Source organism: Lactuca virosa, chromosome 6 (assembly GCF_052849685.1).
Source record: "Lactuca virosa cultivar CGN04683 chromosome 6, Lactuca_virosa_CGN04683_v6, whole genome shotgun sequence".
Taxonomy (NCBI): domain Eukaryota; kingdom Viridiplantae; phylum Streptophyta; class Magnoliopsida; order Asterales; family Asteraceae; genus Lactuca; species Lactuca virosa.
Window position 1 is genome coordinate 36,441,896 of NC_136431.1, and position 27,838 is coordinate 36,469,733.

Below are 27,838 nucleotides of genomic sequence, written 5' to 3' on the forward strand. Positions count from 1 at the left end.
CATTTATTGAAATAAAATAGCCAAAAAGTATTAAGATTCTACATAAAATATATAGCTAAATATGCACATATCAAAATACCCCACACTTGACTTTTGCTTGCCCCCAAGCAAAACTGAATTTTAACATACTAACATCACATAAGACAATCCCAATCAAACCCAACCATTATGCCAAGACCGCAACACATGCATTTGTGTCTAAAATTTTTCCTAAAGACCCCCCTAATCCTAAATACTTACCATCCTCATAAACACTCGCCCACTTCTTTTGAACAATGCTCATTTTATGCATCCCTCCGAATCCATCCGCAGAAAACTTTCTTAACCTCAATGTATTTTTGGTAAAGCAACCCAAGCGTACATAATCTAGAAAATTACAACTTTTCGATACCACTATGGAGCTCTTTGGAATTCTTCACTTCTTTGATAATTTGATCTTGATTTCTTTGAATTCACCACCTTTTTGATTGATTTTTAGTATCTTCAAATTTTTGATTCTTCAGAATTTTGATCCTTTGATCTTCATACTTTGATTGCTCTGAAATCCTTATAACTTTTTCTTGTAATTCTCTCTCTTTTTTTAACATGTATCTCAATTTTTTTTCACTCAATACCTACATGCTTAAGCAAAGGTGCTCAACTTCAACCTTTATTGGTTAAAGTATTAATCTTCCTGGATACATTTCAAGTACATGATGCTAAACATGTTGCATCCCTCAAACTAAGCGAGGTTGTGTTTTTGTCCCATGATTTCACTAGAATAAAGGGGGCCACAAATGCATTATAACGTATATAGGCTCAACTAAACATTTAAGTCTTCAAAGAATCATCAAACATAATACTAGCATGTATCCTAATTACTTTTACCCAAAATTTTCTAATTAGCCCTAGCAATTTTAATGCAAAATTTTTAAAAATTTCAAAATTTAACTAAAATAACCAACCCCCTACCCCACACTTAATTTATGCAATGTCCCCATTGCATATAATGCATGATAAAGAAAATAACAAAGTAAAGAGGGAGTTAGAACAAACTCCCCTGGGATAGTAGTGGAGAGGTTGATCTTCTTTATTTAAAGCTCCTTCTTCATTTGACTTTAAACATGGGAACAGCTCATCCATGCCTTGGGTGTCATTCGTCTCGTGTGGCTGACAGCTCTAATTATGCAGGAAAAAGTCTTGGAAATTCTCAGGAAATAATCTTCAAAGAATATCACTAATGCCCGTATCAAATGTGGTCAAATCGTAAACTCGAAAAGGTAATAATGAGTGAATCGTCGAGCACTATTGAGGACTCGCCGAGTAGTAGCGTAACTAGCAGAAAAGTCGTGTATTTTCACTTGGACTCGTCGAGTAGTATACGTGCACTCGACGAGTAGGCGATGTATGGAAAAGAATTATATTCTGATGCAGGTCCGATTCTGGTGTGTTTGAGCAACATCAAAATGACATTACCCTTCATTTTTTTTCAGTAAATAGGCACTCTTTTAACCTTCTTTCATGATCGGACTCAAACTTGGACTCAAAACTTCTATTTTTCTTGTCTAGACTCGACTCTTCGGATTATTCTCTCTCGCTCTATATTCTTGCATTTTACCCTTTATCTAAATTCTGAAAGGACCAAAAGCAAACACATGTAATAAAAAAGGAAAACAAACAATCCTAAAAATACTACTTGTTCAAAACAACCGAAACAAACAAAAGAAATCAAACAAAATAAAAAGTGTTTCAAAGCAACCACACAATTAAAATAAAAAGGATAACTCAATCTTCATCTTCTTCCTCATCATTACCACCTCCACTTCCTCCGGCTCCACTTCTTCTTTGGCTAATCCTTTCATCCCAACTTCTCACGTACGGATACTCGGGACCATCCATTGGTGGAATATTCATTTGATTAAACAAATGAACAAATGAACTATTATGATAGTTCATGCTCCTTGCGAGATCATCTTGGTACCTCCTTAGCCCCACATTATACCAATCCATTGGCCACTCATCGTTAACCGGGATCACCGGCGGGTCTTTTTGAACATTTTCTCGTCGTGGCCTCACCCACCTACCCAGTTCCTCGGGCACCAAAACAATATCATCATTTGGGATGGCAATATGACCACCACCATAATCTTCCACAATTTGTGCCCTTCTATATAATGTGAGACTAAATGAAGGTGTGGGTACCATCGTCAAGAAATTCCTGGCTCCGCTTTCCAATATACCATATGACCTCGCCAAACGGGTCACAAACATGCCACCATTGATCTTTGAAGTCACCCCCTCCTTGGACGCTCCTTCTCCCAATATTTCGCCAAGCAATAAGGTATGTTGCAGAATGTGTTTGGCATAATAATACTCCACAAATAGAAGACGTCAAGAGGTGGAAATTTATCATCATCCTTCCGCATGTTTATGGTGCTAGCGATAAAGCGATGAATCAACCGGTGAATGGGCGAGCGAATGCTTTCTTCTTGTGCAGAAGATGGAATGTAAACTTGATTTGCTATGGTGTTCCACCAAGTCGAACCAACTACACCCTCTGGAAAATCCTTATGGCAATGCTCCAGAAAAGTACCAAAGTCCTCAGTCATGACCACAGAGCGGTCATAAATGTCCATCCTCCAGCTCAGTTCGGCGATGCTGCACTGTCGGACTTCCCCACCCAGGCAGAATGTGAGGGCATTTGGGTTGTAAATATCATCAACCCCTCGGAAGGTAACAGTGGAGAAAAATTCCCAACAAAGTTCTTGATACACCGGCTCTTGGATTCGGAAAAGCCGGTGCTACCCATCACATGTAATTGAGACCCCGTCTCGTACAAAAGCCTTGACCAAATATGGGGTCAACTCCTCCTCCAAACCTGCTTGTCCCATCTAATCCCAATCAATTTCATTTGGTACGTAGATTTCCTTCTTCTGCAATGTTTCCAACTTCTTCTTTGCCCGAATTAAGGTTAACTTGGAAGTTATTTGGGAAAAATTTAACCAAGGGATATCCCCATGGCTGCTTCCATGTAAGCTTTGTCCTCTTCTAGACATTTCCTGCAAAACCAAACCCAAAACACAACAAACAAACCGCATAAAAATTAAAATGTCAAAAATCTGTGTCACTGCAGCATGGACTCGTCGAGTCCACGAACAGACTCGGTGAGTAGTATGAACAGTATGAGTCGCAGTATCGATTTGGACCAAATTTCTCATCAAAACTCAAAAATTGTTCCAGGGGTTTGTCTAGGTATGTATACCAAGTATTAATTCTCAAGGAATTTCATCTATAACACTCTAATTCAACCAAAAATCGAAACCCTACAATCCAAGTCAAGTTCAAAATCAGATTTTTCACAAATTAGGATCACTACTCTACCAAAGAGCGAAACTTTAACAAAATTATGAATAAAAGATGTTACCTTTTGCCAAGAATTGGAAGAAATCACAAGAATTTGGAGACGTTGCTTGAGAGAACCTTTTGCTCGGCGAGTGTCAGCTGTGGTGGCTAAGTGAAAATGATTTTTACTTTTAGGGTTAAAACCCTAATTCACAGAATGTAAAAATTATTCATTTATATTTTTCTGGTTAATATGTGGACTCGTCGAGTAGGTGTACCGACTCGTAGAGCAGATGCGCGATTTTGCAGAAATGTCGCGAATTCTCAATTGGACTCGCCGAGTAGGTGTACCGACTCAGCGAGTTTTTGACTCTGTTTGAAAAAAATTTATGTTTCTTAAATTTATTCCACCACACCCTACACTTAAGCCTTGCTTGTCCTCAAGCAATCATGTTAATCGAATAAGAAGATTTAGATAGGTAAATCCTAAGAAAACCAATAAAAGACGAAAAATAAAACGAAAAAGAAAGGTAAAAAGAAAGCAAACTCTAGTATCGGGTTGCCTCCCATAAGCGCTTCTTTTTGAGGAGTCTTTAGATGGACTCCTTCCCGCTCTACATTTCAGCGGCTTCCTCTAAGTCTAACCCTTCTTCAAATCCTTCATCCTTTGGCATTCCTTCTTCATATCTCTTAACCCGATGCCCATTGACTTTGAAGCTTGACCCATCTTTACTCCATAGCTCAATCACCCCGGATGGAAAGACATGCTTTATTATGAAAGGCCCGGTCCAACGAGTGCGTAATTTTCCCGGAAAGAGCTTTAACCTTGAATTGTACAAGAGAACTTTTTGTCCTTCCTCAAACTCTTTATTACCATTCAACCTTGCATCATGCAATCTCTTGGTCTTGTCTTTATAAATCAATGACTTAGTATAAGACTCATTTCTTAATTCTTCCAAAGCATTCATTTGCAAGAGTCTTTTTGCACGCAACTCATTTGGCTAGAAATTGCATGTTTTCAAAGCCCAATAGGCTTTGTGTTCAAGCTCCACGGGTAAATGACAATTTTTACCATACACTAGCCTATAGGGTGTGGTTCCAATGGGTGTCTTGAATGCAGTCCTAAATGCCCAAAGTTCATCATCCAATTTGTCCGCGCAATCTTTTCTATTATTTCCCACCGATTTCTCCAATATCCTTTTTAGTGCCCTATTTGTAATTTCGGTTTTCCCATTTGTTTGTGGATGGTAAGGTGTTGAAAATCTATGGTGTACCCCATATTTTTGCAACACTTTTGCTAGTTGATCATTAGCAAAATGGGTACCCCTATTGTAACATACACGTTTTGAAATCGTGTTTTGTTAATTTTAAAAGTCAATAATATTATGAAATATTATATAATTATGAGTATTGAGTTCCAACGAATAGTTTTTACTAGAAATAAAGTAAAACTATGTTTAGAATCATTCAGAATGTTTTGGAAGTCTTATGAGATTCCGAACAAAAGGCAAATATTGAAATTTAACGAAAATATAAAATTTGAAATAAGTAAAATTTTATTATTGAAAGTTGTATAGAATCTCGTTAGAAACAATTAGGCGAAAACCTCATCGAAATCCGAGTTATAACGAAGAAGTTATGACCAATCGAAGATCCGCGACAAAACCGGCACGGCGCCGAATGACGTAAAAAGCGAGTTTTTGATAAACTACTTTTTAGCCTTGGTGATCTAAATGAAAGTCGTAGTATTGGTTAAACCGAGAATTTCCATAAAAAGAACATCCAAATCTGACTTCGTATGAGGAAGTTATGATTTTCCTAAGTTTCAGCTTAGCAGTAGACAACTAAAAACTCGACTTTTAGATCGAGTGATTTTTAGCCGACACAACCTAAACGAGAATCGAAGGTCTCGTCAATAGTAGTACAACGGTAAAAAGACAGACGAAAACGGACATCGGATGAAGAAGTTATGAATTTTTAACGGATTTTCCTGTCCCGGTCTGTTAAAAATAAAAATATTAAACATAAATTCAAAATTAGCCGACGAAGTCTAAACGAAAGTTGTAGAGCATAATTTTACCTACGCGTGCATATAAAGAACGTCAAAAACGGAGCCCGTATGCGAAAGTTATGGATTTTAGAAATTTGGGCACAAAATCAGAGGAATTTTGCATGCATGGCTCAGAATTGGCCACGTACAGGCCTCGCATGCGTGCCCCGTGTCGGATTGTGATACGACCGAAGGGAGGCCCAACCGAATCATGTCGCGTGTCGCATCCGTGTCGCGACCCTCGCACCCGGGGCCTCGGTCCAATAGCCTTCCGACGCGTGCCCTCCCCGTGTTGACCTGCGAACCGAGCCACCAGGAGCCTCACATGCGCGCCTTCTGGAGCCCCTCGTTGCTACCGCGTGTACCCCCTTCGGCTGAAGACATCCGAATCCTTCCCTATAAATAGTGCTTGCGATACTTGTCGGGTAATTTTGGAAATTTGCCATTTTTCACCCCAAATTTCATATTTTAGCTATTTCCACTTCCCCCGAAGCCCCGAGATCATTTCCAATACCCGAAAAATGCCCCGAAGTGCCCGAGAAGCCCGAGAAATTTATCTTTTCGGTTTGAAGCTCAACCCTCACAGGGCCCAGTTTTCAAGAAAACTCCCGATTTTCATTGAAGAAAGTCAATTATAGTAACGAAGTGTTGCCCAAATTACTATTTTAACCCCCGGTTATTTCACGGTGAGTTCAATATATAGGAACAATTGTATGTTATGTGTTATATGTGCTATGTGTTTTTCCGTTGTTATTAATTCCGCTATTTATGATAGCAAAGTTATACCTTTGACCATGTGATCAGTGAAAGGACTTAGATTCACGGTGGTACTGATATGTAGCCTCTGACCATGTAGAGCATGTCTCGTAAGAGAATGACTTCGATTCTATGGTATTGGCAGAAGGTTAGACAGAGCTTTCAGCCTGAAATCTACTAAAATGTTTAAATTAGAAAGTGTATGTCTTCTGTGCCATATGGGCCGAAGCTTTATTGATCGTATATCTTTGTATCAAATCATTGATTGATATGGAAAGTTTGTCACATGATTCACATATGCCTTTGTTGTTTCTTGTTCCTATTTGCTTCTGCCATATTGAAGTATATATATGGCATAACGTTATATTGTATCTATTATTGAACTCACTAAGCGTCACCGCTTACCCCTCTCAATTTTTAACAAATTGCAGGAGATAAGTAACCAGTATAATAGTATACTGTTGGAAGATTTTGAATAGTTTGAAACTATTGTATATTGTACTCGTGTATGTATAACTTATAGTATCCTGGGAAGTTATGTAACATATAAAAATTTGTAATAGTCGGTTTGTATCCAGTCTTATGTAAACAACTTATCAATGTAAAATATTGCTTTTATGAATATGCAAGTAGCATGTTTTGGAGTAACAATTCTCAAGTCTGAAAGTTTGGGTCTTTCAGAAATACGAAAGTTTAGAAAGGGGTTCTTTCAATCATGGTATCAGAGCGGTGGTTTAAGTGAACTAAATTCCACGGATTGGTAATTAGACTTAAACCGTCAGAAGTTCAATATATGAACGGATTCATTAGGAGTATATGGATACAAACAATAGGAAAGACTTAAGTAAAGTATTAGGTAATAATAAATCCTAATATTCTAAATAACTATATCACTCCAAATTTTCAGAAGAATGGCCGAACAGGAAGGTAGTCATACCTCTGAGGTGGGTGGAGGTGTCACACCCCCAAACCAGATGGCGGAAACATCCGGGGGTGGAGGACTTCAATTGTAGTATCACAACACATGCATCATAGTAATAAAAGTACAAACAACCATTATATTTAAAAGGTATAAGTATTTACTTGTGTTCAATCATTGTATATTGAACCAAAATATAGTTATACAAAAGAAGATATGACTTAACATAGCTCCATCTTCTCAAAAAGCTCGAGGAGTACCTGTATATTATTTCCCTGAGAATACAAGTAATTTGAAAGGAGAGTATCAACATAAAGTTAAGTGAGTGCATAAGTGTTTATGTTTGAAAGAGTATCTCTGTATCTTTTATATGTAAACTGTTCCAGAAAATCCTATATTTTCTGTTGTATATGAAAAGTAGTTTTATTCCCATAAAACCGTTCTCTTTATATCAGTGTTTTGTATTTGTATTCCTTTATGAAAACTTGAAACTGAGAGTGTGCCTGGCTCTGCCAGCTGTTACTGAAAACTGTATTGAACCATTGTAGTTTGTATTCTGAAAACTGGTACTTTGAAGGTGTACTTTCGTTTACTTGTTTATATACCAACGTATTGTTAATATCTTTTTAATGAGTTCTTATAACCATACTATGACGGATGGCCTGAAACAAACGCTTTGTGGGCATTTAAACTGTTGATAACAATTGCCACTCATCGGCGTGTATGCCTGACTGTAGCTAGCAGCCTGAGTGCGGGGTTGTCAATCCCGATATAGATCTACACACAACTTGTTTCGATCCCCGAGGCTGGAGATTCTGGTTATAATGTCAGGGCTTTACCTTGGTTGTCTAAAATGAATTAAACAACCTGAATTGAATGTCTCATAAAAAGCATATAAACGTTACATGTATATTAGTTATGAAAACCCAATCATTCTGAAATAAATGATTGACAGTATGTTCTTGATTTAGTATTTCAAACATGTATTTGATAAGTGTAAACCTTGATTTGTTCTGTATCAAAACCCTAGTTTCTTGTAAGACTGTGTATTCTTGCATCATGAATTATTGTTCTATGTATAAATTATACCTATTATAATTTATATGTACTTTCTGAATGTGTATATAACTGTATTTAGCATGTAACCCCTTGCTCAACGTGTTACAAAGGTGTTCGAATTGATGAAATAACTTTTATATTTATATACATACACAATTTCATATACAAGTAAAATTTAAACGACACTCGGACAAATAACCGGAACTATAAGCCCACATCCAAACAAGGAAAAGGACCCAGAATGAGTTATCAGTCCTAAGCCTTTTAAATCTTATTTATATACATACATACATATATATATATATATATATATATATATATATATATATATATATATATATATATATATATATATATAAATATGAATTTTGGGGAAAAATATAAGATTATAAAAGAGTTTGATGTTTTGAGTATTTTTGGATAATTTAATGTTATTTTATCATGATTTGAACCATGAATTTATAACACAAAGTTCTTGTGTTATGCTTGTATTCCCCCCCCCCCCCCCTTAAAACAGTAGAAATTATGAAAATACGTGGGTATGAACTCACTTGATAGGTGGTGAACCGGACAGAGTTTCGTTTCACGAAAAGGAGTTTGTTTGTCGAGAAACCGGCTCAAATTGGGCAGAGTTTCGACAGGAGAGAGGTTACTTCTAGGGAATCTCGGGGCTTCGAGGCTTGCTTAGGGTTCGAGACTTGATATCGGGGCTTTAGGGGTTGTATATGAGCTTATGGGAGTGGAAAATGTGAAAGAGAATGAATTTAGGGGTGAAAAGTGTAAAAAAATCTGGAACCCTCGCATGCTTTATATAGTCCGAAGGTTCGGACCCGAGGCCATGCGAGGCTGACACGCGTCGGACAGGTGGCGAAGGGAGGGGGCTTCTTCGGAACGGAGGCTCGCTGCTGGCTGGCTCGGATTGGACCGGACTTCGGTCCAATAGAAAGAGGACACGTGCGAAGGAAGGTGTCCGAGGGGTGTCTCCGGGGCATCTCATGCGAGGCTGTTCGCTTCTTAGTGGACCTCGGCTGCGGTCCAATCAGGAGGTGCCACGCATGGCTTCGGTCCACTCAGCAGCTGCCACGTGCGAGGTGACGTGTCACATTCGAAATTGCCCGGTTTTCTTATTTTTCTTTATTTTTGTGCCAAAACTTGTGAAAATCATAACTTTCGCATACGAGCTCCGTTTTTGGTGTTCTTTATATGCACGCGTAGGTAAAATCATACTCTACGACTTTCGTTTAGACTTCGTCGGCTAATTTTGACCTTATTTTTAATATTATTATTTTAAACAGACCGGGACGGGAATCCGTTAAAAATTCATAACTTCTTCATACAACGTCCATTTTTGTCTGTCTTTTTACCGTTGTACTACTACCGACGAGACCTTCAATTCTCGTTTAGGTTGTGTCGGCTAAACATCGCTCGATCTTTATTTTGAGTTTTTAGCTGTACACTGCTATACTGAAACTTAGAAAAATCATAACTTCCTCATACGAAGTCAGATTTTTCCGTTAGTTTTATGAAAGTTCTCGGTTTAACATAAACTACAACTTTCATTTAGATTGTTAAGGCTAAAAAGCCTTTTATTGAAAATTCAGTTTTTACACTGAACAGTGTTTTTCCGGTTTTGTCGCGGATTTTCGATTGGTCATAACTTCTTCGTTATAACTCGGATTTTAGTGTTCTTTATGTTTTTGGAAATCTTGTTACAATCTCTATCACTTGGTTCATCCCAATCGAGATTGCTAAATAATTTATTTTTGAGGGTCAATTATGTAAATATGCACATTATGCTAAAATTTCTCTTTATTATTATAAAAAGAACTACACATTGACCTATACTATTACATAGGTTTGAAATAACGATTTGTTACATTATCCCCCCGTTAGAGAGAATTTCGTCCCGAAATTAGTATTTCAGGTAGACTAGGGAAAAAGATGTGGATACTTCCGTTTCATTTGATCCTCCCGCTCCCAAGTGAATTCAGGTCCCCGTTTTGCATTCCAGCGAACCTTCACTATCGGGATACGGCTTTGTTTGGTTTTCTTAACTGCCCTGTCTAGAATCTCTACGGGTTCTTCCACAATGTTGTGGCTCTCGTTTAACTCGATATCCTCGAGTGGGATCACAAGAGTCTCATCAGATAAACACTTTTTCAAGTTTGAAACGTGGAAGGTAGGATGAATGTTATTTAGTTCTTGGGGTAGTCGAAGTTTGTAAGCTACAGGACCAATTCTAGCAAGAATTTCGAAGGGTCCTATGTACCTTGGACTCAATTTGTCACGCTTTCCAAAGCGTATCATGCCCTTCCAGGGTGAGACCTTTAACAAGACGCGGTCACCAACCTGGAATTCCAAGGGTTTTCTTCGTTTGTCAGCGTAGCTTTTCTGTCTATCTCTGGAAGCTTTAAGTCGCTCCCGAATTTGTATGATTTTCTCGGAGGTTTCTGGAATGATTTCCGGACCAGTGAGAGCACTGTTAGGAGTTTGACCTCTAGCTAGCTGCGTGTCACCCACTTCAGCCCAGCGCAGAGGGGATCTGCACTTGCGGCCATAGAGGGCTTCGAATGGAGCAGCCTTTATGCTAGTGTGATAACTGTTCTTATAAGAGAATTCAACCAGGGGTAAGTGAATATCCCATGCTTTTCCAAAGTCTATCACGCAAGCTCGCAACATGTCTTCTAGAGTTTGAATCGTCCTCTCACTTTGTCCATCGGTTTGTGGATGGTAGGCTATACTCATGTCCAGCCTGGTTCCCAAAGAGTTTTGTAAAGACTGCCAGAAACGAGAGGTGAATCTACTATCTCGGTCCGAAATAATAGATATTGGTACACCATGCAGTCTAACAATATCCTTGAGGTAAGTTCGGGTTAGTTTCTCCATCTTGTCGGTTTCTTTTACTGGCAAGAAGTGTGCGGATTTGGTTAATCTGTCGACGATTACCCAAATAGTATCATAACCACCCGAAGTCTTGGGTAATTTGGTTATGAAATCCATTGTAATCCGCTCCCACTTCCATTCAGGGATTTCAGGTTGTTGTAATAAATCTGAAGGTTTCTGGTATTCTACCTTGACTTTGGCACAAGTAAGGCACTTGCCCACAAAGGTAGCGATTTCGGCCTTCATGTTAGGCCACCAGTATAGTTTCTTAAGGTCCAGATACATCTTTTCTGAACCTGGGTGAATGGAATATCGTGTTTTGTGTGCTTCGTTCATAACCACGTCTCTGTAACCACCGAACTTTGGTGTCCAGATCCGGTTCATGAAACAATAGACTCTGTCATCCCTGACTTCGAAGTTCTTATCCATTCCTCTCAGAGTTTCACATGCCACGTTTTCGGGTTTCAAGGCTTCAAGTTGAGCTTCTTTGATCTGTGCGGATAGATGTGAATGGATTGTCATGGTCAACGACTTTACTCGGCGACCTGAGTATTCTTTTCTGCTAAGGGCATCAGCTACTACATTTGCTTTACCAGGTTGATAAAGAATTTCACATTCGTAGTCGTTCAGTAGCTCCACCCATCGTCGTTGTCTCATGTTTAGCTCTTTCTGATTGAAGATATGCTGGAGACTTTTATGGTCCGTGAATATTGTGCATTTCGTGCCATATAGGTAATGTCTCCAGATCTTCAGAGCAAACACCACCGCTCCTAGCTCAAGGTCGTGTGTTGTGTAGTTGACTTCATGCGTCTTAAGTTGTCTGGAGGCGTAGGAGATAACCTTTCCTCTTTGCATAAGTACACACCCAAGCCCTTGATTGGAAGCATCACGGTACACTACAAAGTCCTCTGTCCCTTCGGGTAGGGACAGGATCGGTGCACTGCACAAGGCTTGTTTGAGCGTTTGGAATGCGGTTTCTTGCTTCTCTCCCCAGTTATAGGTTACACCCTTTTGCGTCAGGGTGGTAAGAGGCTTAGCTATTTGGGAGAAATTTTGGATGAACCTGCGATAGTAGCCAGCAAGACCTAAGAATTGTCGGATTTCTGTAGGAGTTGTGGGTGCAGGCCAATTTTCAATTGCTTTGATTTTGGAAGGGCCCACGTGTATTCCTTCCGAACTGACCACGTGACCTAGGAATTCAACCTTCCTAATCCAAAACTCGCACTTTGAAAACTTCGCATAAAGTTTTTCGGTCCTAAGGGTTTGTAATATTTGACGAAGATGTTGGACATGTTCTTCTTTGCTTCTTGAATAGATAAGGATGTCTTCGATGAAGACTATGACGAATTTGTCCAGGAATGGACGACACACTCTGTTCATTAGAGCCATGAACACAGCAGGTGCATTCGTCAATCCGAATGACATCACTATAAACTCATAATGACCATAACGAGTTCTAAACGCGGTCTTGGGAACGTCTTCCTCCAAAATCCGTAATTGTTGATACCCGGATCTTAAGTCTATTTTCGAGAAGTAGTTCGCACCTTGAAGTTGGTCGAACAGATCGTCAATGCGAGGTAAAGGGTATCGGTTTTTGATGGTAAGTTTATTCAGCTCGCGGTAGTCTATGCACATGCGGAATGATCCATCCTTCTTCTTTACGAACAACACCGGTGCTCCCCAAGGTGAGAAGCTTGGCCTTATGAAACCTTTGTTAAGGAGTTCGTTAAGCTGGCTGGACAATTCTTGCATTTCAGAAGGTGCAAGACGATAGGGAGATTTGGCTACGGGGGTAGCTCCAGGGATTAAGTCGATTCAGAATTCAACTTGTCGTTCGGGAGGTACTCCTCGAAGATCATCGGGAAAAATATCGGGAAAGTTGCAGACCTCTGGAATGCTCGCGATATCTTTCACTTCTTGCTTTTTGTCTACCACGTGAGCTAAGAAAGCGCAGTACTCCTTGCGAAGATATTTATGTGCTTTGATGCAAGAAATGATCTGAAGGTTTGTTCCGGGTTTGTCGCCATAGATAATAAGAGTTTCGTTAGTTGGTAAGTTCAAACGAATAGCTCTTTCATAACATAGGATGTCGGCATGGTTGGGGCACAACCAATGCATACCTATTATGATGTCAAAACTTTTGATAGAGACCGGCATCAGTTCTATTGGAAAAGACAAGTCATTCAAGCTAAGGATACATCCTATGTATATATCATTGGTGGATTCGGATTTCCCGTTAGCCATTTCTACTGTAAAAGTTTCGTTTAGTGGTTGGGAGTTTTGATTTAGTAGGTGTTTAAAATTATGGCTCACGAAGCTCCTCTCAGCACCACAATCAAATAGAATGCATGCATAAGTATTATTGAGAAGGAATGTACCCGTGACCACAGCAGGGTCTGCCACTGCTTCTTCATGACCCAGGGCTAGTATTCTCCCAACTCCACCGGCATTTCCAGCCTTTGGACAATCTTTCTTGAAATGCCCCACATCACCGCATTGGTAGCATGCTCGGCCTACTCCAGCGGCAGGTACTTGGTTAAGTGGTTAGGGTGGTATTCTACAGAATCGGGCAGTATGCCCTTTCCTGTTGCAGTTTCGGCACTGCATTTCTTGGCATTTTCCGTTGTGGTGAAAATTGCACTTGTTGCATTTAGGGAGGGTACCAGCATAGGGCTTTGTTGGTGCAAAGTTATTGGGGACAATAGCGGGTAGGGTAGCAGGTACAGTAGTAGCATGGACTGCCACTACTTGTTGCTTCTTTGCTGGTTCTAGAGGAGATTTGCCCTTCCTCTTGTTCCAACCCTTCTTCTTGCTGTTGTTGTTGTTCTCCTTGGGTTGTTCTGGAGCAGAGACCATAGAGTTTTGACGGGCTCCGTGGTCGATAAGAGATTGTGCCAGTTCTTTAGCACTGTCAAAAGTAATAGGCTTTGTAGCTAAAACACTTGATTGAATTTGGGGCGACATACCCCAAATATATCTCACAATCTTCTTGCTCTCCATAGGAACCATATCTGGACAAAGTATTGCCAGATCACAGAACCTACTGGTATAGGTTGATATATCAGAACCAACCATTGTAAGAGCCCATAGTTCTTGCTCCAGTTTCTGTATCTCCCCTCGCGGACAGTATTCCCGCATTAACATGGCTTTCAGGCTCTCCCAGCTGATGGAGTTAGCCACTACTAGAGTAACTGACTTAATGTGGCCATTCCACCACGTTAGAGCCCTATCAGAAAAAGTACAGGCAGCAAATTTAACTTTGCTACCCTCAGGACAGGAGCAAATTTCAAAGATTGCTTCCGTCTTTTCTATCCACTGCCTTAGTGCCATAACTCCCCCAGTCCCATTAAAGGTCCTGGGTTTGGCATTAGAAAAATCCTTATAAGTGCATTCTCGCGAATGCCCATGACTTTCGCCATGGTTAGAAGGATGTGCACCAACTCCCGACCCACTAACCTCAGGAGTATGGATATGAGACATGGCAGCCGCTACAGCTGCCATGACCGCCGCTTGAAACATAGCGGGGTCGAATTGAGGAGGTGGTGGTGGGGGTGGCGTCGGTGCTTCATTGGTGTTGCCACGTCTTGGATTTCTACGAGGAGGCATCTCTTGCTATAAAAGTCAAATAGATAAAAAGATAGTGAGATATCAAGAATGAATATGAATTTGATATCTCTGAACTAAACACTTAACTCAACATAAATCTCACAAAGAATTGGAAATAGAAATCCACTGCAAGTACAACTTGCAACAGGATAATATGAAATTGAATGGTTATTTTTCAAAGGGTAATAATATATATGTCGACTGTATTGGTATATCAAGTACATAAGGTCTGGAAAACTTGACCTTAAATCAGAATTATAATATACCCCAATATTGAGAAAGTGTCGACATCAAACCAACCTACCGAAAAAATAAAATATTCGCGGTCGTATTGAAAGCATGAAAAATAACACTGGAACATTTCTGTGATCCAAAACTTTGGAATAAGATGATTATGAGAACTATAATAACTCTTGTTGAAGTAAAGTGCTTATTGTTTTATTGATACTTGATTTGTACATAACGTAGAAAGTAGTATACACATTCGATATAGAAAGTAGAAAGTAGAAGTAGTGCGAGCACTACTTACGACAGTTTCTACGATGATTGCTAGGTTCTGCTTCGTCTTGCGCTTTCCAGCGCCTTTCTTGGGCAGCTTGATGCTCCCTCAGTTCTCTGATCTCTGATTCAGCAGCACTAAGTTGCCTTTGAAGGGCTTCAGTATGGTGATGGGTATCATCTTGCATCTCGTCAAGACGAAGGATATCTGCAGTGTTAGCCTGCGTAGCCGCATTCACCTCTAGGATTCGATTGATCGACATCCTTGATTGATCGAACTGTCGGGCTATTCGGTTTATTATAACTGGAAGAGCTCTGTCACCAGTTCCTCCTCTAGATACGTTATAGAAACCTTGTGCCATTCCGTATGGAGGGCGTTGGCCGTCTTGTCGACTCTAATGGTTTATGTATTGGCCCCACTCAGGTATTGGTTCTGCTTCCTCTTGCCTCTGGCGATGCTCCCCAGGGTTGCAGACTTGTGGCTCTATATCCGTACCACTTGACTCGCTGTCCTCAAAGGGTTCTTCATCTGAGTCTGTGATCCAGCCTGCATTCTGTGGATTGTAGGGGTGTCCCGATAAACTGGGTGCAGCCATAGGTTCTGTATTAGAAATAAGGTTAGTAAAATACTCTCCATAGTATTTTAATCTTTGTATTCTGTTCTATAGTTCTTCTGAATATGTATGGTAAGTTTTAGACGTGTCTCAACACTACTATCACTCCCAAACACATGTTGGTCATATCTCAAATCAATATAGTTGATCAGGCTATATTAATTCAAGATATGATTACATAACTGCTCAGGTTTGACTATAGTGCTCAACATCCAAATACTTTTAAGTTCTTATGATTGTGATATTGTACTTGTAAGTATGAGTGTGTTCTTATGACTGTGATACTGTACTTGTAGGTATGAATGTTAGTATACTTCTTATAAAAATACTTAAATCTTTAAAAGTATACTTGTAGTCAGAGCTCCTTGCCCCGATGTATTTATAGTTTGTATATCTTTTATTGATTGATATACTGAGTTCCCTATAAACAATGCTCTGATACCAATCTGTCACATCCCCAAACCAGACGTCGGAAACGTCCGGGGTGGAGGACTTCAATTGTAGTATCACAACACATGCATCATAGTAATCAAAGTACAAACAACCATTGTATTTAAAAGGTATAAGTATTTACATGTGTTCAATCATTGTATATTGAACCAAAATATAGTTATACAAAAGAAGATATGACTCAACATAGCTCCATCTTCTCAAAAAGCTCGGGGAGTACCTGTATATTATTTCCCTGAGAATACAAGTAATTTGAAAGGAGAGTATCAACATAAAGTTGAGTGAGTGCATAAGTGTTTATGTTTGAAAGAGTATCTCTGTATCTTGTATATGTAAACTGTTCCAGAAAATCCTATATTTTCTTTTGTATATGAAAAGTAGTTTTATTCCCATAAAACCGTTCTCTTTGTATCAATGTTTTGTATTTGTATTCCTTTATGAAAACTTGAAACTGAGAGTGTGCCTGACTCCGCCAGCTGTTATTGAAAACTGTATTGAACCATTGTAGTTTGTATTCTGAAAACTGGTACTTTGAAGGTGTACTTTCGTTTACTTGTTTATATACTAACGTATTGTTAATATCTTTTTAATGAGTTCTTATAACCAAACAACAAACGCTTTGTGGGCGTTTAAACTGTTGATAACAATTTCCACTCATCGGCGTGTATGCCTGACTGTAGCTAGCAGCCTGAGTGTGGGGTTGGCAATCCCGATATAGATCTACACACAACTTGTTTCGATCCCCGAGGCTGGAGATTCTGGTTATAATGTCAGGGCTTTACCTTGGTTGTCTAAAATGAATTAAACAACCTGAATTGAATGTCTCATAAAAAGCATATAAACGTTACATGTATATTAGTTATGAAAACCCAATCATTCTGAAATAAATGATTGATAGTATGTTCTTGATTTAGTATTTCAAACATGTATTTGATAAGTGTAAACCATGATTTGTTCTGTATCAAAACCCTAGTTTCTTGTAAGACTGTGTATTCTTGCATCATGAATTATTGTTCTATGTATAAATTATACATATTATAATTTATATGTACTTTCTGAATGTGTATATAACTGTATTTAGCATGTAACCCCTTGCTCAACGTGTTACAAAGGTGTTTGAATTGATGAAATAACTTTTATATTTATATACATACACAATTTCATATACAAGTAAAATTTAAACGACACTCGGACAAATAACCGGAACTATAAGCCCACATCCAAACAAGGAAAAGGACCCAGAATGAGTTATCAGTCCTAAGCCTTTTAAATCTTATATATATATATATATATATATATATATATATATATATATATATATATATATATATATATATATATATATATATATATATATATACAAATATGAATTTTGGGGAAAAATATAAGATTATAAAAGAGTTTGATGTTTTGAGTATTTTTGGATAATTTAATGTTATTTTATCATGATTTTATAACACAAAGTTCTTGTGTTATGCTTGTATTCCCCCCTTAAAACAGTAGAAATTATGAAAATACGGGGGTATGAACTCACTTGATAGGTGGTGAACCGGACAGAGTTACGTTTCACGAAAAGGAGTTTGTTTGTCGAGAAACCGGCTCAAATTGGGCAGAGTTTCGACAGGACAGAGGTTACTTCTCGGGAATCTCGGTGCTTCGAGGCTTGCTTAGGGTTCAAGACTTGATACCGGGGCTTTAGGGGTTGTATATGAGCTTATGGGAGTGGAAAATGTGAAAGAGAATGAATTTAGGACCCGAGGCCATGCGAGGCTGACACGCGTCGGACAGGTGGCGAAGGGAGGGGGCTTCTTCGGACCGGAGGCTCGCTGCTGGCTGGCTCGGATTGGATCGGACTTCGGTCCAATAGAAGGAGGACACGTGCGAAGGAAGGTGTCTGAGGGGTGTCTCCGGGGCATCTCATGCGAGGCTGTTCGCTTCTTAGTGGACCTCGGCTGCAGTCCAATCAGGAGGTGCCACGCATGGCTTCGGTCCACTCAGCAGCTGCCACGTGCGAGGTGACGTGTCACATGCGAAATTGCCCGGTTTTCTTATTTTTCTTTATTTTTGTGCCAAAACTTGCGAAAATCATAACTTTCGCATACGAGCTCCGTTTTTGGCGTTCTTTATATGCACGCGTAGGTAAAATCATACTCTACGACTTTCGTTTAGACTTCGTCGGCTAATTTTGAACTTATTTTTAATATTAGTATTTTAAACAGACCGGGACGGGAATCCGTTAAAAATTCATAACTTCTTCATACGACGTCCGTTTTTGTCTGTCTTTTTACCGTTGTACTACTACCGACGAGACCTTCAATTCTCGTTTAGGTTGTGTCGGCTAAAAATCGCTCGATCTTTATTTTGAGTTTTTAGCTGTACACTGCTATACTGAAACTTAGAAAAATCATAACTTCCTCATACGAAGTCAGATTTTTCCGTTATTTTTATGAAAGTTCTCGGTTTAACATAAACTACAACTTTCATTTAGATTGTTAAGGCTAAAAAGCCTTTTATTGAAAATTCAGTTTTTACACTGAACAGTGTTTTGCCGGTTTTGTCGCGGATTTTCGATTGGTCATAACTTCTTCGTTATAACTCGGATTTTAGTGTTCTTTATGTTTTTGGAAATCTTGTTACAATCTCTATCACTTGGTTCATCCCAATCGAGATTGCTAAATAATTTATTTTTGAGGGTCAATTATGTAAATATGCATATTATGCTAAAATTTCTCTTTATTATTATAAAAAGAACTACACATTGACCTATACTATTACATAGGTTTGAAATAACGATTTGTTACAGGAGGTCCTCAACATGGTGAAGTAAATACTCCAGTATCTCCTCGTGAGGAGCGACTATTGGGTAAACTTACTGGTATTATTCGGAAGACTTTCGAAGAACACAAAAAGAATGGTGATAAAGGAAAAGAGAAAGCCACTGGAGAATCTTCAAAAGGGGGGGTGAAGCGTCCCTCGTTCAAAGATTTCAAGAGTAGTGGTGCTACGGAGTTTTCAGGTGTTCTTAATCCCATTGTTGTTCTTACCTGGATCCAGAACACAGAGAAAGTGTTTTGTATTTCTCATGTGGATAATGAAGACAAGGCTAATTATGCTTCTGCTATGCTCGTCGGAGAACCCTTGGTCTGGTGGGAAGCAACATATGAAGCTCTCAACGAGTATGACCAGGAGAATTTATCTTGGGAGTTGTTCAAAACTCATTTGCTAGAGAAGTATTGTCCTCTAGACATGAGGAGGAGATTGGAGAAAGAGTTTCTTGAGCTTAAGCAAGAAGGAATGACCGTGAATGAGTATGAAACTCAATCCAATCAAAGAGCACGGTTTGCCGCAAAGTATATCCCAACTGAAGACGATAATATTTAGTTATTCTTGGATGGACTGTGGTATGAGATCCGTGATTTCGTAGCTAATCGGGATGTTCTATCCTTTGACAAAGTTGTTGAGTATGCTCGAAAGCGTGAGTATGACTTAGAGATACGTGGTACCACTTTTTCTGTTCCAAAGCATCCACGTATCGATCAAACTGTTCCTGTTTCCTCTATTCCACCAGCTCGATCTGTTCAATCCGATTCTAATACAAGAGAGCAATCTCAGAGCGCTGTTCGTGGTCGCGATAGATCACAATCTTTTTCTAGTTAATCGCCTTCATGTCGCATTTGTGGAAGGAATCATCCGGGCCAATGCAAAATAGACAAGGAATCTGTTGTCTGTTATGGATGTGGAGAAACGGGTCACATAAAGCCAACTTGCCCAAGGAAGGATGTTACTTGTTATGCATGTGGTATTACTGGCCACAAGAAGCGTTTTCGCCCCACTCTTACAAGTCAAATGGCGGGGAGTCAAGCTTCCGTTCAACAACCAAAGAATACTCCAAAGGAGGAGGTGCCAAAAGCTAAGGGACGTGCATTCCAGATTACCACAAAGGAGGCACGTGAGGACCCGAATGTTGTGACGGGTACATTTCTTGTCAACTCTAGACCTACTCACATCTTATTTGATTCTGGTGCCTCAGATTCTTTTGTGTCTTGTGAATTTGCGCATTCTTTCCAAATTGCTTGTTATTCATTCGCCCAATTATTTCACGTAGATACTGCGGGAAGTATATCATTATTTACTGGTAAAATCTATAGAGATTGTGTCATAGAAATTGAAGGCTATAATTTTCTTGCCAATATGATTCCTATCTCCTTACCCAACTTTGATAATATTCTCGGCATGGAATGGTTCTTAAAGAACACACTCAGGCGTGAAAAGTTTCTTTGTGAAAACTTATGAATGGTGACTTGGGAACTGCGAGACAATACTTGGGACGAGTATGAGTAGGTGTGAATAGTAGTAGAGGCCTATACTACTGGAAGCATAGGACTCACACTTGGATCAGGGAAAGTCACAAGGTTACCAAGAAGCTAGTAATCGATTCCGTTTTTGTTCGAGTATGTCATTACCTTCGTTTCGGTGATGACTAAGAAGATGATTTTCGTTCAGACCTAAATGGTCGTAAAGAATCGAGTCCGACTAATATAGATCTGTGAAGTGAATTGATTGGTTCAGATAACCATGTCTCATATAGTGACGAAATTTCATTTAGAGAATTGAAGAAGGAGATGGTCAGACAGAGAGAACAATCCAAACAGTAGAAAATATGCTTTGTGCATATGTCGTGGTGTTGGTGCTCGTCAAGTGGAAACACCATCGAGGCCCAAATTATGCTTAGGAAAAATAAGAATGAAATAAGAGCGAAATATCTCCAGTTATTTATATCGATGTGATTTCGGGGACGAAATCCTCAAAAGGAGGAGGTATTTGTAACATACACGTTTTGAAATTGTGTTTTGTTAATTTTAAAAGTGAATAATATTATGAAATATTATATAATTATGAGTATTGAGTTCTAACGGATAGTTTTTACTAGAAATGAAGTAAAACTATGTTTAGAATCATTCAGAATGTTTTGGAAGTCTTATGAGATTCCGAACAAAAGGCAAATATTGAAATTTAACGAAAATATAAAATTTGAAATAAGTAAAATTTTATTATTGAAAGTTGTAAAGAATCTCGTTAGAAACAATTAGGCGAAAACCTCATCGAAATCTGAGTTATAACGAAGAAGTTATGACCAATCGAAGATCCGCGACAAAACCAGCATGGCGCCGAATGATGTAAAAAGTGAGTTTTTGATAAACTACTTTTTAGCCTTGGTGACCTAAATGAAAGTCGTAGTATTGGTTAAACCAAGAACTTCCATAAAAAGAACGTCCAAATCTGGCTTCGTATGAGTAAGTTATTATTTTCCTAAGTTTCAGCTTAGCAGTAGACAGCTAAAAACTCCAATTTTATATCGAGTGATTTTTAGCCGACACAACCTAAATGAGAATCGAAGGTCTCACCAATAGTAGTACAACGGTAAAAAGACAGACGAAAACGGACATCGGATGAAGAAGTTATGAATTTTTAACGGATTTTCCTGTCCCATTCTGTTAAAAATAATAATATTAAAAATAAAGTCAAAATTAGCCGACAAAGTCTGAACGAAAGTTGTAGAGCATAATTTTACCTACGCGTACATATAAAGAACGTCAAAAACGGAGCCTGTATGCGAAAGTTATGGATTTTAAAAGTTTGGGCACAAAATCCGTGGAATTTCGCATGCATGGCTCGGAATTGGCCACGTACAGGCATCGCGACCGAAGGGAGTCCCAACCGAAGCATGCCGCATGTCGCATCCGTGTCGCAACCCTCGCACCCGAGGCCTCGGTCCAATAGCCTTCCGACGCGTGCCCTCCCCGTGTTGAACTGCGAACCGAGCCACCTGGAGCCTCGCATGCGCGCCTTCTGGAGCCCCTCGCTGCTGCCGCATGTACCCCCTTCGGCCGAAGACATCTGAATCCTTCCCTATAAATAGTGCTTGCGAGACTTGCCGGGTAATTTTGGAAAATTGCTATTTTTCACCCCTAATTTCATATTTTAGCTATTTCCAATTCCCCCGAAGCCCCGAGATCATTTCCAACACCCGAAACACGCCCCGAAGTGCCCGAGAAGCCCGAGAAATTTTTCGGTTTGAAGCTCAACCCTCGCAGGGCCCGGTTTTCATTGAAGAAAGTCAATTATAGTAACGAAGTGCTGCCCAAATTACTATTTTAACCCGCGGTTATTTCACGGTGAGTTCAATATATAGGAACAATTGTATGTTATGTGTTATATTTGCTATGTGCTTTTCCTTTGTTATTATTTCCGCTATTTATGATAGCAAAGTTGTACCTTTGACCATGTGATCAGTGAAAGGACTTAGATTCACGGTGGTACTGGTATGTAGCCTCTGACCATGTAGAGCATGTCTCGTAAGAGAATGACTTCTATTCTATGGTATTGGCAGAAGGTTAGACAGGGCTTTCAGCCTGAAATCTACCAAAATGTTTAAATAAGAAAGTGTATGTCTTCTGTGCCATTTGGGTCGAAGCTTTATTGATCGTATATCTTTGTATCAAATCATTGATTGATATGGAAAGTTTGTCACATGATTCACATATGCCTTTGTTGTTTCTTGTTCCTGTTTGCTTCTGCCATATTGAAGTATATATATGGCATAACGTTATATTGTATCTATTATTGAACTCACTAAGCGTCACCGCTTACCCCTCTCAATGTTTAACAAATGCAGGAGATAAGTAACCAGTATAATAGTATACTGTTGGAAGATTTTGAATAGTTTGAAACTATTATATATTGTACTCATCTATGTATAACTTATAGTATCCTGGGAAGTTATGTAACATATAAAAATTTGTAATAGTTGGTTTGTATCCAGTCTTATGTAAACAACTTATCAATGTAAAATATTGTTTTTATGAATATGCAAGTAGCATGTTTTGGAGTAACAATTGTCAAGTCTGAAAGTTTGGGTCTTTCAGAAATACGAAAGTTTAGAAAGGGGTTCTTTTACCTATCACATATTAACGCCTTTGGCACTCCAAATCTAGAAAATATTTTTTTAAGAATTTTACCACAACCCTTGCATCATTATTTGGTAATGCTTGCGCTTCCACCCACTTTGACACATAATCCACCGCCACTAGTATGTATTTGTTGCCTTTGGATGAAGGAAGTGGTCCCATGAAATCCACACCCCATACATCAAAGATTTCACAAACTTGAATATTCTTTTGGGGCATTTCATTCCTTGCCGATATATTGCCCGTTCTTTGGCAAGCATCACATTCCCTTACGTGAGTAGAAGCATCCTTGAAGATAGTAGGCCAATAGAAACCCGCATCAAACACTTTTTTAGCAGTGTATTGCACCCCATGATGTCCTCCTGCCAGTCCATTGTGTCAATGCTCTAATATGTCCCGACTTTCCTTGCCAAAAACGCATCTTCTTATGATTCCATCCGCACAGCTCCTAAAAAGATATGGCTCATCCCAGAAATAATATTTAATTTCTGAAAAGAGCTTCTTCTTTTGTTGATGAGTGAGGCCTTTTGGAAGGTAGTCGTCATCCAAGTAATTTGCAATATCCGCATACTATGGTTCTTCCCCCATGGTTACCATCAAATACTCTTCCGGGAAGCTATCTTCAATACCCATGTTGTCTATCTCTTCCCTTTCTGGATTTTCTAGTCTAGAAAGATGGTCAGCAGCTACATTCTCCATCCCTTTCTTGTCCTTGATCTCGATGTCAAACTCTTGTAATAAAAGCACCCATCGGATCAATCTTGGCTTTGCATCCTGCTTGGCAAACAAATACTCAATAGCAGAGTGGTCAGTGAAAACAGTTGTTTTAGATAAAATGAGATAAGGGCGAAATTTGTCAAAGGCATACACCACGGCTAATAATTCTTTTTCGGTTGTGGTGTAATTTTCTTGGGCCGGATTTAAAGTCTTGCTTGCATAATAGATGGGTTGAAAGTGCTTGTCAACCCTTTGGCCAAGCACGGTTCCTAAGGCAAAATCGCTTGCGTCACACATTATTTCAAAGGGCAAGTTCCAATTCGGGGCGATAATGATCGGGGCATTAGTTAATTTTTCTTTTAAAATCTCAAAGGCCGCTAGACACTCTTTAGAAAAGTTAAAAGGTGCATCTTTTAAAAGTAATTGAGTAAGAGGTCTAGTTATTTTAGAAAAATATTTTATAAAACGGCGGTAAAAACTCGCATGCCCTAAAAAACTCCTAATGCCCTTCACATTAGTCGGTGGGGGTAATTTAGCAATAGTTTCAATTTTTGCCCGATCCATCTCAATCCCCGCCTTGGAAACCTTGTGACCTAAGACTATTCCCTCTTTAACCATAAAGTGACATTTTTCCCAATTTAATACTAGATCGGTCTTTTCACACCTAGCAAGCATCAAGTCAAGGTTAGAGAGACAATCATGAAAAGAAGAGCTAAAAACAGAAAAATCGTCCATAAATACTTCCATAAACTTTTCCACCATGTCGTGGAAAATCGCCGCCATGCATCTTTGAAAGGTCTCAGGCGCATTGTATAACCCAAAAGGCATGCGGCGATAAGCAAAAGTCTCACTTGGACAAGTGAAATTAGTCTTTTCTTCGTCAATTGGGTCTATGGGTATTTGGAAGTAACCTGAAAATCCATATAAGAAACAGTAATATATGGCCAGATAATCATTCAAGCATTTGATCAATAAATGGAAGGGGAAATTGTTCTTTACGAGTAGCATCGTTTAGCTTTCGGTAATCGATGCACACTCGCCAACCAGTTACCGTTCGAGTTGGTATGAGCTCGTTCTTCTCGTTTATCACTATTGTCATCCCTCCTTTCTTAGGCACCACTTGAACTAGACTAACCCATGGACTATCGGAAATTGAATATATGATCCCCACATCTAAAAGCTTGACTACCTCTTTCTTGACCACTTCTTGCATGTTCGGGTTCAATCGCCTTTGATGTTGCACTACCGGCTTTGCTCCTTCTTCTAGGTTGATCTTGTGAGAGCAATAGGAAGGACTTATCCCTTTGATATCGGTGATTTTCCATGCAATGGCATTCTTTCTCTTCTTTAAAACCTGGTCTAATTCTTCCTTTTCAGATTTGGTGAGGTCAGAAGCTATAATTACATGTTTTTGTTCACCTTCTTCAAGAAATGCATACTCCAAATGATCAGGTAAAGTTTCCAGCTCTGATTTCGTGTTCTGTACACTGAACACGTCAAGTCTAATGAGGGGACTCGTCGAGTCCAGGCCAAAATCCCCGTCTGATCGCGATTTCTCACATGGACTCGTCGAGTCAGTGGCTGCGACTCGGCGAGTCGGGCCTTCAGCGCTTCTGATTAATTCATTATATTCATCTTCTTCAAGCAGTCTCTCTATCTCCATCAGGTCCCTTTCAGCATCAAAATCATCGTCAAAGGTAGTAGCAGAATTGCTTGGCTTGTCTTCTTTCCATTTTTCCATTATTTCTTCCAACATATCAACCGAAAATGACGTGTCATCACTATATCTTGCATGCTTCATGGCTTGATCAACTCCAAATGTAACCGATTCGTCTCCCACCCGAAGGGTAATTTTAGAATCTCGCATGTCTACTATAGCACTTGCGGTGTTGAGGAAAGGTCTTCCAAGTATGATCAAGACTTGAGGGTCTGCTTCCATATCTAGTACTATGAAGTCTGCGGGGAACACAAACTTATCAACTTTCACTAATAGGTCTTCGCATATTCCCCTTGGAAATGTCACCATTTTATTTGCTAAGTGAATTGCCATTCGAATTGGCCTTGGCTTCGGAAGGTTTAATTTCTTAAAGAATGAATATGGCATGAGGTTAACACTTGCCCCCGAATCAGCCAATGCATGAATAGTTGATAAATTTCCGAATTGGCAAGGCAAGGTCAAACTACCCGGGTCACCCATCTTCTTTGGTAGTTTGTTCAACATGGCGGCTGAACAATTTTCACTGAGAACCACCTTCTTCACCTCTTCCATTTTCTTTCTATTTGTAAGAAGCTCCTTTAAGAATTTTGCATACTTTGGCATTTGTGCAACCGCCTCGATGAAGGGCATATTAATTTGAAGGGCTTTTATGTGTTCCAGAAATTTTTGATAATCAATATCATTCTTATCTTGTCTAGCTCGGCCTAGAAATGGCAATGGAGGCTGATATGGTTTAATAGGAGGCTTATGTTTCTGTTCAGGTGGTGGACTCGTCGAGTCCATGTCTGCGACTCGGCGAGTCGAGTCGGATTATTTCGATTTCTGGTTTTCTGACTCTTCCTCTTGCACCAATTTAGGATCTTCTTTCTGAATAGGGTCCAGAGGAGTAATTATCTTCCCACTCCGAGTTGTCACGATGTTTATATGTGTGCCTTTTGGATTATTTTCGGTATTACTAGGAAGTCCACCCGGTTGTCTTTCGTTCACTTGTTGTGCAAGTTGGCCTAGCTGCTTTTCAATGTTGAGAATAGAGGCTTGCTGATTCCTAAGCAGAGCTTGTTGATCTTTCATAATAATTTGGTGCTCTCTCAACATGTTTTGTTGATCTTTTATTGCAGCATCGGTATCGTTATGCCTTTTCTCGGATGCGGCTATAAATCTTGTAAGCATATCTTCCAAATCTGATTTCTTTTCTTGCACCGGCTCCTCCTTTTGATAAAAACCTCTTGCTTTTTGCTTGTATGTTTCCTCCTTTGCCTTCTTGTACTCATCATAAGGTAGCCATTCTTTCTTGGGCTTTCGCCAATCATCATCATATCTATCACCACTTGGATAACACACTTGGGCTTTCCGATTCCCGTTCTCATCAAGATCACAGTCTTTAGTAAGGTGAGGCCCTCTACAGTTATCACATCCCACTCTAATGGGATCGATGGATTGGTCCATCTTAGTCATTCTTCGATCCATGTTCTCCAATTTTTCCATCATTGCCGCCATGTCATCGGAAATAGAGTTCACCACCCCTCGACTTGGGTCATTCCTTGGGTTATGATATTCTCTAGAATGCTTAGAGAATTCTTCAATTAGTTCTTTTATAGTCGTGGGTGCTTTTTTCGTGAGTGGTCCTTGCTAGTCAAGGAGCTTCCTAGTTGTCACATTCACTCCATCATAGAAAATGGAGACTTCTTGCTTCCTGTTTAGATCATTATGGGGACAGTTCCTCAACAAGATTTTGTATCTCTCCCACGCCTCATAGAGTGACTCGCCTGGTTGTTGCTCAAAATTTGCAATGGCTTTCTTTAACTTTGCTATTTTTGAGGGAGGGCAAAATTGATCAATAAATTCTTCTCGCATCTTAGCCCAAGTGGTGATGGATCCTGGAGGGAGTGATTTCAGCCAATCTTTCGCGGCTCCCTTAAATGTGACCGGTACCATATGAAGCAGAACAGTTTCCCGAGGCACATTAGGGGTGTTGACGTAGTCGGCTATGTCATTGACCTCGTCAAGATGCTTGTACGCGTCTTCATGTTCCTTCCCATAGAATGGGATGTCCCTGAGTTGGGTGAGTATGTGACCCTTCAGCTCAAAGTTAGCAGTTGTTGGAATCACGGGTTGCACGAGTCCTGGGTCGGTATCGTCACGCATCCTTTTCTTCCATTCTCCCATGGGCATTTCATCGATGTTAGCCATGGTGTTTCTGAGTTCCCCTTCGATGTAGCTTCCTTCTTCGGTTTCTATTTCTGACGCGTATTTGGTTTCTTTTGGATTGGGGTTATATCC

The 27,838-nt window shown here is 39.5% G+C and overlaps 1 protein-coding gene across 1 annotated transcript; it reads right to left on the reverse strand.

The window, feature by feature from the left end:
- Nucleotides 1-23,694: 23,694 nt before the first annotated feature.
- Nucleotides 23,695-26,341, reverse strand: LOC145121440 (uncharacterized). The gene is made up of 3 exons (XM_079057189.1): nucleotides 25,444-26,341; nucleotides 24,841-25,308; nucleotides 23,695-24,752 (listed from the first exon to the last, which is right to left on the reverse strand). The coding sequence occupies exons 1-3, from the start codon at nucleotides 26,339-26,341 to the stop codon at nucleotides 23,695-23,697; spliced, it is 2,424 nt and encodes an 807-aa protein (XP_078913315.1).
- Between the last annotated feature and the right edge of the window lie 1,497 nt (nucleotides 26,342-27,838).

Excerpts from the sequence above, each read along its gene's own strand:
- LOC145121440 (XM_079057189.1), bottom strand. The coding sequence starts at position 26,341 with ATGGACTCGACGAGTCCACCACCTGAACAGAAACATAAGCCTCCTATT. Across the intron at positions 25,309-25,443 it reads ATTAATCAGAAGCGCTGAAG|AGCTGGAAACTTTACCTGAT; the intron begins GCCCGACTCGCC and ends ACACGAAATCAG. Across the intron at positions 24,753-24,840 it reads AAAGCTAAACGATGCTACTC|GTTACTTCCAAATACCCATA; the intron begins GTAAAGAACAAT and ends ATGGATTTTCAG.